The 12992-nt window shown below is 40.7% G+C and overlaps 1 protein-coding gene across 4 annotated transcripts in view; it reads left to right on the plus strand.

The window, feature by feature from the left end:
• celsr2 (cadherin, EGF LAG seven-pass G-type receptor 2) overlaps positions 1 to 12992 on the plus strand; it is a 303561-nt gene that overhangs the window by 202134 nt on the left and 88435 nt on the right. For all 4 annotated transcript variants that reach the window (XM_048553018.2, XM_048553017.2, XM_048553019.2 and 1 more), the window contains exons 6-8: positions 8417 to 8574; positions 10327 to 10490; positions 11940 to 12065. In XM_048553018.2, coding sequence (XP_048408975.1) covers positions 8417 to 8574; positions 10327 to 10490; positions 11940 to 12065 — 448 coding nt within the window. The remainder of the gene's footprint in view (positions 1 to 8416; positions 8575 to 10326; positions 10491 to 11939; positions 12066 to 12992) is intronic.

The following is a 12992-nucleotide window of genomic DNA, read 5'->3' on the forward strand; positions in this document are numbered from 1 at the left end:
CTCACTGTGAGCATTTAGAAGGGAGCTGGATGACCTCCTGGCAAAAACTCAAATTATTTCAGATAAAAAGTCATTAGGTGATTACGGTCCATCTCCTGAAATTTTATCTTTTCACTTTTGGGGATCAGAGAGGACCTGGTTGGATGTCATCTCTCCCTGAATCAGCCGAGCTTTTAAAATAATATGGCTACTTTGCTTTTCCAGGACGTTACGTTGTTGTTGGCAATTAAGTAGCACTGAAGGTCTAATTGCAACACAGCTGCCTCAGTGAGACTTGATAATCTAGTAAAAAGTTCTCTATTCCTCTTTTTTGTATGTTTGGATTACAAGCAGTAATGCACATAGGATTTGGACATCTATAAAAGATTTAATTCTATTTTGTAACTTAAAAAAAATTACCTCTTCCCTTGTGTGAATGAACATGTTAATTTCTTGCATCAGTACAATTCTGTTATCACCAGTTAACCTCTGATATATTGTATGTTCGTGAATGAGCTGTAACAGTGAATGTTGGAAAATTTTTACATCACAAATCGATATCGTAGCTGAGCCAATTTCGGTCCTCATCATTTGCTTACATTTGACGTGTGCGTGTGTGTGTGTAAAATGTCTGGATCAAATTACCAAAAAGGTTTTGGCACACAAATTCTCTCCCTTCCCTCATGGACTTAATTTCCTTAATGTTTTCAGTGCAGACAATAAAATGAAAATTTCCTTGGATTAACATTTCCATTCAGCTGGCCTTTGTTCTGTCTGAGAAACATTTTGGTTTGGTAGGCTGCTGGCTTGTGAAAGGATGATCTGATAGTTGAAGAATGCTTTTGTCTGTAGGGGGCCTGGGTAGTGTCGCACAAGGATGCAAGGGGAGAAAAGAAGGACCAAGAACAAACAAAAGAGTCTAGAAATGTTTAGGCATATAGACTTTGAACTGCTTAAATCCTTTCCTGGCTTAACATTGTTCACTGAAGCCCAACAGCATGTTTATTATTCCTGTTACATGCTTAAAGGGATATGCTTCCTGGTAAAGAATTTGACATAACTTTCTATGTTTGTTTGCAAGCAGACTGCACACAAGTGCATATTGCATCACCTCTACATGAATTTATTATAGCAGGATTTCAGGTTCTTTTCTTTCTCGAGAACAATAACAGATTTATAAAACCACCTTCTTTCATGGTAGTAATGATTCTGTTAAAAGCTACCCCTGTAAACCTGGTATTTGGCCACCCTTCAAATAATACACCCTTTACCCCATTTTTTAATAATGCAATACGTTCATAAACTGATCATGGTTTTAGAATTCCTTCAAAGATGTTTTTAGATCCCATTTAATACAAATGGATATTGGCCAGCATCCCAGAAATGGAAACAGAAATGTCAAGGAAGGGAAGGGATGAGTCACAGATGAACCAGGTTAAGGTGAGAATGGGTTGGAAATTGAAAGCAAAATTGAAAAATTTTTCCAATTCTGAATAAAGGAGGGAAACAGCACTGATGATGTCATCAATGTACCAGAGAAAGAGTCACGGGGAGGGACTTGTCAGTTTGAAACAGCTTTCACATAAAGAAAGTGAGTGGAGTTAAAGGAGACCAGAGACAACCCGCACCTTCCTGGACCATCTCCAACATATCCCTCACCTTCCTGGACCTCTCTGTCTCCATCTCAGGCAACCAGCTTGAAACCGATGTCCACTTCAAGCCCACCGACTCCCACAGCTACCTAGACTACACCTCCTCCCACCCACCCCCCTGCAAACATTCCATCCCCTATTCCCAATTCCTTTGCTTCTGCCGCATCTGCTCCCAGGATGAGGCATTCCACTCCTGCAGATCCCAGATGTCCAAGTTCTTCAAGGACCACAATTCATCCCCCCACCCCCCCCGTGGTTGAGAACACCCTTGACCGTGGCTCCCGCATTTCCCGCAACACATCCCTCACACCCCGCCCCCGCCACAACCGCCCCAAGCAGGTCCCCCTCGTTCTCACATACCACCCCACCAACCTCCGAATACAACGCATCGTCCTCCAGCACTTCCGCCATCTACAATCCGACCCCGCCACCCAAGACATTTTTCCATCCCCACCCTTGTCTGCCTTCCAGAGAGAACACTCTCTCCGTGACTCCCTTGTTCGCTCCACACTGCCCTCCAACCCCACCACACCCGGCACCTTCCCCTGCAACCGCAGGAAGTGCTACACTTGCCCCCACACCTCCTCCCTCACCCCCATCCCAGGCCCCAAGATCACTTTCCATATTAAGCAGGTGTTCACCTGCATATCTGCCAATGTAGTATACTGTATCCACTGTACCCGGTGTGGCTACCTCTACATTGGGGAAACCAAGCGGAGGCTTGGGGACCGCTTTGCAGAATACCTCTGCTCGGTTCGCAATAAACAACTGCACCTCCCAGTCGCGAACCATTTTAACTCCCCCTCCCATTCCTTAGACAACATGTCCATCCTGGGCCTCCTGCAGTGCCACAATGATGCCACCCGAAGGTTGCAGGAACAGCAACACATATTCCGCTTGGGAACCCTGCAGCCCAATGGTATCAATGTGGACTTCACAAGCTTCAAAATCTCCCCCTCCCCTACTGCATCCCAAAACCAGCCCAGCTCGCCCCCTCCCCCCATGGCATCACAAAACCAGACCAGCTCGCCCCCGCCCCCCAACCTGATTTTCCTCTCACCCATCCCTTCCTCCCACCTCAAGCCGCACCTTCATTTCCTACCTATGAACCTCATCCTGCCTCCTTGACCTGTCCGTCCTCCCTGGACTGACCTATCCCCTCCTCACCTTCCCATGTATACTCTCCTCTCCACCTATCTTCTCCTCTATCCATCTTCAGTCCACCTCCCCCTCTCTCCCTATTTATTTCAGAACCCTCTCCTCATCCCCCTCTCTGATGAAGGGTCTATACCCGAAACGTCAGCTTTCGTGCTCCTGAGATGCTGCTTGGCCTGCTGTGTTCATCCAGCTACACACTTTGTTATCTTGGAGTTAAAGGAGACATTGGTCAAAGTGATGACAAGCTTAGCCAGACGCAGGAGGGTGGTGGATGGGGATGGTCCAGACCTTTTTTCCAGAAAGAAATGGAGAGCTCTAAGACCATCCTGTTGAGGGATGGACATGTGAAAGGATTGCATGTCTGTAGTGAAAAGGAGTTGTTTGGCTGCTCGCTCACTGGAAATAAATTGTCAAAAGATTTGCAGACGCAAGTGGTGAGGGCATCAACAAGGGAGATAAAAATATTAAGTCGAGTTAGGAAGAGTTCCATGGAGGAAGAACAGGCAAGAAGCAGTGGGCTTCATGGGATACCTATATTCTGCTCAGAAGAATAACCTGAGGCTTCCTTACCTGCTACTCCTACACACCACAGCGTTCCCTGGCCATTGTTTCTGTCTTAGGCATGTTGCAATAGTCCAACGTAGCTCAGCATAGGCTGGAATAGCAGCATCTCATTTTCTACTTGTGAACCCTGCAGGACTCAAATCGAGTTCAATAATTTTAGAGCCTGAACACCTTCTTCTATGTCCTTCACCCTGGACAAGATTAGATTAGATTAGATTAGATTAGATTCCCTACAGTGTGGAAACAGGCCATTCGGCCCATCACGTCCACACTGCCCCTTGAAGCATCCCACCCAGACCCCTTCACCTATCATTCACATACCCCTGAACACTGCGGGCAATTTAGCATGGCCAATCCACCTAGCCTGCACATCTTTGGGCTGTGGGAGGAAACCAGAGCAAACCCACGCAGACATGGGGAGAATGTGCAAACTCCACACAAACAGTCGCCTGAGGCTGGAATCGAACCCGGGTCTCTGGAGCTGTGAGGCTGCAGTGCTTACCACTGAGCCACCATGCCACCCTAAGAAAGGGAAGGTCACAGCCTGATCAGCCAGGATCCTCTTGAATGGCGGAGCCAGCACAAAGGATCTACACAAATGACCTACAGCTGCTTCTATTCCTGAATCTTTGATTGTTTTCTTCTTTTGTACATTTAGATTGGGAGCCAGCCATTCTGAGTTCCACTGTGACATATTGAGACCCAGATGCTGTATTAATGAAAATACATTCCCGCATTGTTTTACAGAAATTGCCTGATGTAATCTAATGGGACATTGGGAGTGCAAAGTAATACAAAATCCCTGGGAATCCAGTCAACCAAGTTATAAATGCTCTGTGAAATTGGTTAACAACAACAGTTTGTAGTATAATCAGGGTGGGGGAGGGTGTTTCTGTGATTTTGCACTTGTTAAATTCCTTGACTGCACCTCTGAGCAATTGAAGGGCTTGATACAAAACCTATCTCCTATAGGAAGGTTAGGTATATTGATTAATCACCTCAGACTTCTTTCATTACCCCCTGGTGTGTGGCATTGAAAGCAGCATTGGGATTGAGGTCTGAAATGTATGTACCCAAAAGAATGAATTATGCAAACCTTCCAAGGTTTATATTCCCAGTAACAGAATGTACTGTACATTATTAAACTTAATAGGTTGCTTAAATGCAAAAACATAAAGTAATGGGCCAGTGCCACTTGTAGTTGATCACACTGAAAGAACATTAGTAAGCATTGAGTTATGATGGAGGGAGTCTTTTGGCAAACAACATTTATAAAATAAACATTCCAAGATTCCAAATCTCCATAAAACACATGGTATTTTTTCAGCATGAATAATTCTTGCTTTGCAGAGATGCACATTACGGTCATTGCAGCAACAGAAGAGGGACAAATTAGTTTTCTCACAGTTATGTCATCCCCACAAGTATGGGGATATTGTCCCTTGATATAATTTATGTGGTTGTTACTTATATCAGTAAATAGATTTTTGAGAATGGTTTGGCCAGCTTATTTTTATAAAGGCATAACATTTGATTAAATAACTCCCAGTTCTGTACATATATTAGCATATGAATGATTTTGTAAATGCTAAGAAAATCATTGCATAGATGCTGTGCAAACAGTGACAGGCAAAAAGTGAATTCAGTGTATATGTAATAATTTAAGGCACACTGCTGAACCTGAGCTAATAGCCTTAGCTAACTTGACAAATAGTGTTGGTCTGTATTATTTTCAAATTAGTTAACCATCTTAACCTGCACTGGACAACAAATGTCAGTTTATTTGTTTACCCTGAAGGGATACATGCCTTCAGATTCTATTAATGGTATCTATTTAGGCAGTGTTCCACAAAATGAGACATGCTTTCTTATCACTATACGCAAGGTATATGGAAGTTACAAATGTTATACCCTGGGCATTTGCTTGATGAATGTGCACTAGGGTTACACTATTTTGGGATAATGCGGCATGACGCACACACCAAATGTATTTTAATAAATTAGACTATGAGCAAATAATGATCTAGGACAGGATTTGATGGTCCCCAGTAGGCAGAAGAGCTCTTGACTTCCAGCGGTAGCCTTCCTAACACTATTCAATCATCCCCAAAATATCCACAGTTTTACATAGGGAGAGCAAGATCCAAGGCAACCACTACCTTAGCCCAGTTGTGTCCTGATCTGACATATCGTTGGTTACTTAAGGATTGCTTCCTGCCACACCTTGGCCATATTGTTCAATCCTCTAGCCGGAAGAGGATGGGGAACCTGTTAAGGGCCCACTTTCCACATTGATCCCCGCCCATCTCATCAAAGGTCTGTCCCCTATATATACAACTTTCTCTCCTGGCCGCTCCATCAAGTCCTCTGATCCCTATACCAATATTGTCACCCTCACTCCTGCCTCCCTGCAGCAATATGCTCACATTGGTTTGGCCCTGAGCTCCAGGATTTAGAATTTGGAGACTGCTTGTAGTCCCAGCCCTGGTCACTGCTGCCACGAGCTGGCAGCTTTGTAGTACCAACTTCCAATCTCACTTGGAGCATCGAAAGGCTGCAGAGTTATTGTGATCATTGGGAAGGCATTCATTTCTCTGACTCTTGAAGTGATGGGATGGGAATGCCTACCTTTTGAAAAATCCTGCCCCTAGTGTGTCTGTGTTTTGATGACTTCATCCATTGTGGCAAAAGTAGTGCGATGTGGGCTTTTGTGAATGACTTCAGATGATGTGAATTGCTAATTGCAGGATGTCAAGGAAAGGACAGATTTGAGTACAAGCTGTTATTTATGCATTAGGAATGAGCTGTAGAGTGGGATTAGCAAGAGCTTTAAGTGGGCAGCCTGACTTCCCAGTGGTACGTGATACATGATCAATCTAAGGTAAGCAAGAAAAGATATAATATGTGGTGCGTGTCATGCAAGAAAAATAATCATTTCTTACTGGAGTCAGCCTCTATTTTGGGTAAAAAAGCATGGCATTGTAAGCATGAATTATTTAATTGACAACAAAATCACTGCACTTTAAAAGCTACAGTTGTGAAAGTGCTTGGAATGGCAAGAATCAGAAATCAAAATCTGAAGTGGTTTTGAAGAGGGCATTTTATATTAATATCATGAAATTCCAATTTGAAGCAATTTTCAGAAATGTCTCATATCTGTTAGTAAAGCAAAGTGAGAGCTCTGTGTTTCTTTTGACAAATAAACATAGTTTTCTATTAAATTATACTTGTTTTCAAATCATACCATGGCACCACCCCTCCCTTAATCTCCACTTTCAGTTCTATAATTCTTAATGTGCTGCTCCGGTTCTGGCAACAATCATGATTCCAATCACTATTTTCTTGACAATTTTGAATTCCCACCCTAAACCTCCTTACTTCTACTTCACTGTCCTCCTACAATGCTCCTTAAGGCCTACCTGTTTGATCAAACCTTGGCTTATCTGTTTGAATATTCCAGTGTCTCAGTGTCAAGTTTTGTTGGCAGTACTCCTGTGTAACTCTTCAATAATGTTTCACTACTTTAAAAGGTGACATATTAATATCAATTGTTGTTGGAGTATACCAAATACATGCATTCACTGTCTCTCAGAAGTGAGGTTTACATCAATGACCTGTGCAGCACATTCCATTCTCCCAGCAGAGGCTCTCCTCATTCTCACAATAAATAAAGGGTACCAACGTTGGCATCCTCCCTTAAGAAATGATCTGTGTGAACTACACAGAGATATTCAGAGAGAAAAGCAAAGGAAGCATATGAAAGACACAGAGTATGAGTTAAAAACTGAGAATCAAGGGAATGGAAATAGAATGTAGAACCAAGTTTCAATGTTTCCTCCAAATCCAGGCCCCCGCACCTATTATAAGTTTTATTATAAGTAAGTAACACATTTATAATTATTTGAACAATGCCATATTAAGAGTGTCATTCTTATTCATATAACAAAAGGATGGAGCTGGCACTTCAGCTTTACCTTCTAGCTCTCAACTGGAGCAAGTTATTACTGGCAGAACAAAGGGACCAGCAGGAAGGGATAGACCTCAAGGCCAGGCAAAGAGTCTCATGCAATTGAGACAGGGCGACAATCAGAAAAGAATACTAGAAATATTCTGTCAATTGATTGATCCTTGATTCAAGGATCAAACTATTTGAAGAAGGACCCAAATTTTTCTGAGGCAGTTCAGTTGTATATTGTATGACACAAAACCTTCAATAAAGGATTATAATGGCTTGTGATTGTTTTTGTAACCACTACCCTGTCATTTTAGCAGATTATTTCAAGTTTGCTTATGAAAATCACATTTTTGAATCTTTTAATACAAATGTAATCAGTAAGGACAAGATAAAACATATGGTAAAAACCAAAAACATAAACTTAATAATTTTGGCTGTTTTCTGCACATAATTTGGTTTTCTGTACATAATTAAGTTTTTCTGATGTGGTCTCACAATATATCTGTTTTAATAAAGATCACTAAAGTATGATTCTGTTATGATTTAATTCAACTGCTTCTTTGGAAGGTTAGGAGTCTGATTGAGAATCCTAACTCCAAAATTAAAGCTGGTGTCTTACACTGAAGTTTAAGAATAGGATTGTTCACATTAGTAATTTTCAGTAATTGACAGCGCACAATTAATGCATCACATTTTCAGAACACATTTCAACCTTAGCAAAGGCAGAATGTGACAAAAAACACTTCTCCTGGTTTCTGGGATCTATCTAAGGACACTTAGTAAAATAGAGTTTTATTTTGCTGACTTCTTGTAATTGGCATCAGGCTGTTGTGTTGACATCATAATTAAACATTTTGAATTCCTTTTTGAGCACTAAGGTTACTGAATTATGGAAAATGCTTCTGATTGTATGCATTTCTAGCCTGTATGGCCGGAACTTGCTTGGGATGATGTAAAGTGTTTGCGAATTTAATGGTGCATGAATGCCAACTGGCTTACCACTTATAGTACTCGCAATCTGAATCTTATTTCTTCTTTGTCATACACTCCTGCATAAATCATAGCATTCAAACCATACTGTGGTATTTCTGTTTTTTTCTCTCTACAGCCAGTTATTGGGAAATCAGGTGTTCCTCAAGGACCTTCTGAGCAAAAGATTGCTGTGGTTACTGTTGACGACTGTGATACTTCTGTTGCGTTGCGCTTTGGCAGTTTCATTGGGAATTATTCCTGTTCAGCTCAAGGAATGCAATCTGGATCAAAAAAGTAAGATTATTTTAAAATTTAAAAAATAAGCCCACGAGAATTCTTACCTTTGTTGTCACAACTAATATGAACATCTTAAAATTTTTTTTTCTACTCCGTTGATTCAACCAGCACAATGAACTACTCAAAATTTTTCAACTTTAGTCAACCCATTGGAAATACTGTCACTCTTTTAACAGAATTATCCCAAAAAGACTTCAAAAACGTTTAAGGAAAACAGACACAAATGCAAACTGTAAAGTAAGCATGGTCAGAAGCTTAATTTGAGGAGACGATTATTAGAAGAATCATGAAGGAAGAGAGGGAGGTGGAGAAGAAGATATATTAAGCAAGTAGGCTTTAGATAGCTGAAGATATAGCTGCTCACGGTGAGGAAAGGGAAGGTCATTGGAAGCCAGAGGCAAAGAAACTTGTCGAGAATTAACACACTGCTGGCTATAGTTCTAACTTTAGCCAGTTGGAAGGTGCAAAGATCAAATTAGCTCCAAGGAAAGAAAAACGCCTGTAGTATGACACTTGCAATGATGGCAATGGTAATCATCAACAGCATTGGTGTGAAATAGTGGACAAATTGAGGTACAGGTCTTCACAGTTAACCCTTGCCACAGTGTTTCAGGTTGCCCTTAAGGAATGTTGCATGATATCCACAATTGCACTATAATGTGGAACTTGTAAATTACGTAGTTGCTTATATTTTGACATTGACTAGATGGAAAAATCAGTGAATGTGACTTACTGTCAAATGTTTTCTTTAATTATGTATTTACCAAACAGTATGTCAAGGCATAAAAGGCTGTGGCCAAAGAGCTGAAAAATGGAATTAGAATATTTAGGTGGTTGTTTTGGACTGGTGCAGACTTGATGAGCTGAAGGGCCTTTTTTCAGAACTGCAGACCTCTATGACCCTATGACTATGACAATCAGGGAGATACAAATAACATATCACTCAGCCACACTGTTTCAGATGCATTGCATCTTTCATAATTTAATTCCATGCAATGCAGCATTTCACTTTCAGTTGAATTAGTTTCATTTCTAACCTCAACATGTTCTACTAAATTAACCGACTCACATATCTCACGGGTAGGTATTTGAGCTATGTATTTATTTCTTGGTAGCAGTAGCAAGTATTTTTTTTGCTGTCATGCAATTGTAGTAAACAGATCAATGAAAAGGAGAACTCTTGCATTAGCCCTTCAAATAATTGTCTTCTTTAACCCTGTTCGATTCTCTGCTTTCTAAAGATAGGGCACCCTGCTAGTTAAAATTTTGTATCAGCCGGGTTGCTGTGTTGGTTATGACTGTAAACAGTCAATTTCATTGGAGCGAATTACAGCTAGACATAGGAGTATCCAAACATTCTCACTTTTCTGGCAGGAGTCAGTGATCATTAACTTGAATTATCCATTGCAATTTTTATTTGGTAAAACAGCGTATGTCAAGCATGTGTAATATTTCACTTATGAATTGCTGTTCATTTCTTTCATGCATAAAGTCAACCAATATTGCTTTATTGTTATTCTCACCTCATGAATATTAATATTGAGCAAACTATGGGATGTCCACATCACAGTTCCATGATTGCCATTAATTAAGATTCCATCGTAGTAAATGGTTAAGCTTTAGTTAAAGATTTGTGCAACATTCTCATACTTTGTTTTATATATATATGGGCTTTGGCCATACATGATCATCTCTAACTGGTAAAATTCAAGAGAAACCTCGTCTATTTTTTGTGGTTTTGTTTCCCAGGTCTCTGGATTTGACAGGTCCTTTGCTTCTTGGTGGAGTTCCAAACTTGCCTGAGGACTTTCCTCTTCAGAATCATGAATTTATGGGATGCATGAAAAACCTATTTATCGATAACCAGCAAATTGATATGGCTGATTTCATAGCAAATAATGGCACTGTGTCAGGTAAGTTAGAGAAAACAACATGATGTAACACATTGGTGCTCCCAGTGGACTGATTTGTGTACTGACTTTGCCATAGGGATAGAGCAGCATCAGAAAAGGAAATTATAAAAGACAAGCACAACTGTGTCATCAAGCTAGAATATTTGTAGAACAATATTGCTAGAACCTATGGTAGGAGCTTTTTCCTTGCTTCCATATCATATTGGAAAATCTAACAGAGTGAGGAAAAGTTTATTTAAAGGCAAAAATAATAATGTCTTGTCATAAAGATGAATGTTACTGGAAAAGCTCAGCAGGTCCCGTAGCATCTGTGCAGAGAAATCAGGTCTGGTGACCCTTCCTCAGAACTGATGGCAGTTAGGAAAATATTGGTTTATGTGCAGAAGGTAGGGTCAGGGGAGGGGATAAGGAGTAAATGATAGGTGGGGATTGAACCCAAAGAGAGAGAAGAGAGCAGTTGGACAGACGAAGAAATGGATAATGATCTGGCTAGAGGGTGAATAGGTGTTAACGGAGACTGTTAGTGGCTAACAATAGGTAGTGTATAATGACAGACTGTATTATAACAAGGCCTGGTGTGTGGGATTGAGATCTAGGACATGGGAGAGTTCAGGCCCTAAAATTTTTGAACCTGATATTGAGTTCAGTGGGCTATAGGATCCCCAAGCAGAAAGTTGCATTGAGCTTTGCTGGAACACTGCAGCAAACCTGAGACAGGGATGTTGTCCAGGGAACACCCTGGTGTATTAAAGTGGCAGGCAACTGGAAGATCAGGATTTTTTTTTGTGGACAAAATGTAGATATTCTGTAAAGCGGTTGCCCAATCTATGCTTCATTTCTCCCAAGCACAGGAGACCACATTGTGAGTAGCAAGTGCAGTAAGCTAGACAGTGGCAAGTGCACGTAAAGTGCCTCTTCACCTGAAGGATATGTTTGGACCTTTGGATAGTGAGGAGGGAGGAGGTAAATGGGCAACTCTTGCCCCATCTATCATTTACTCCTTAGCTCATCTACCCACCCTATCGTCTGCATATAAACCAATATTTTTCTAGGTACCATCAGTTCTGCGAAAGGGTCACTGGACCCGATTTCCCTTCTCAGATGCTGCCAGACCTGCTGAACTTTTCCAGTAACTTCTGTTTTCATTTCCGATTTCCAGCATCCAGAGTTCTTTTGGTTTTATTTAATGTCTTGTAATAAATGGGAATGTATTACTTACATTATAATGCAAATCTAATTCTAGTTGTTTTAGTGGCTTACCTTTCAGAAATGTAAATAGTCCTGTGGAAGGAGAAATTACATGCTTTTATTCTGAAATGAAAAGGATTATCATGCATCCTGCCATGACAAACTAGCTGAGTTCTCACTTTTGAAATTAAAGAATAGATGACAGTGTTTTACCATAATTGGGTTGGTACAATGAGATGTGTATAATTTTTCCTTTTGTAGGGTGCTCTGCAAAGTGGAATTTCTGTGATTCAAGCACGTGCAAGAACGGAGGAACATGTGTGAACAGATGGGAGACCTTCAGTTGTGAGTGTCCCCTGGGATTTGGAGGCAAGAACTGTGAACAAGGTACAGTCACAGGTGCAAAACCTAATCAGTATGTTGATCAGAATTCTAATTTCAGCTAATAAATTACCTGAGCTTTTTAGTTCTCATCAATAGCTGCATTAAGCAGCCTTCTTTGAATGAAGGAGTTTGATCTTCCCCACTGAAGACCAGATTCTGACTTCTCTTTCTTGCCATTCAAGGCAAAGTTTATTACCATGTTCTCAACACCACCTATCACTGAGTTTGTTTAGGCATGAAGAAATGTTGGGGGCATGGTGTGGAGAACTGATTCAAAACTGTTATAACAATGGGGTTGGGAGAGGCAGTGAAAGTTCGTGATCCAGCAAGGAAAATCTGCATTTGGCCATTTTCAAAAGGCAATTGTTAAAAGTTTAATACACAAAATAACCAACATGATGTACGCTAGACGGCCAACATGAAAGGGCTTCAAACTTTTGCAGTTTCATTGTTTAAAACATAGTGAATGCTATGCAGATTTTCAAGAAAGAGTTTACTAAGGCTCTGCTTTGTTCATGCAATTACATTATTAAAGAAAATGTGGCAAATTGAGAGCAATCTTGTTTAAGGACGGAAAATAAAACTGGTTAATAATTGTTTCTGAGACTGGGTGGACATAAGTATTAAGTTCTCATATGGTTAGCGTGTCTTTACTGAGATTCAGTGTCCAATCTGAATACCGTATTCCAGTTAATAAATATGTCACCTTTTTACTGAAAGGCGAATATTCCAACAGGTGATGTGGGCCAGGGGTTGTCCTTGTGTTTTGTAAAATGCTATGGATACATTTGAAGGTTTCATTATGTGATGTACACTCTTACTAAATCGATAATTGACCATGAAACTATTGACTATTGTTGGGGAAAAAAATCTGGTTCACCAATGTCCTTTAGGGAACGAGATAATAAAATGTGAGGCTGGATGAACACA

This window comes from Stegostoma tigrinum, chromosome 21, assembly GCF_030684315.1.
Source record: "Stegostoma tigrinum isolate sSteTig4 chromosome 21, sSteTig4.hap1, whole genome shotgun sequence".
NCBI classification, from domain to species: domain Eukaryota; kingdom Metazoa; phylum Chordata; class Chondrichthyes; order Orectolobiformes; family Stegostomatidae; genus Stegostoma; species Stegostoma tigrinum.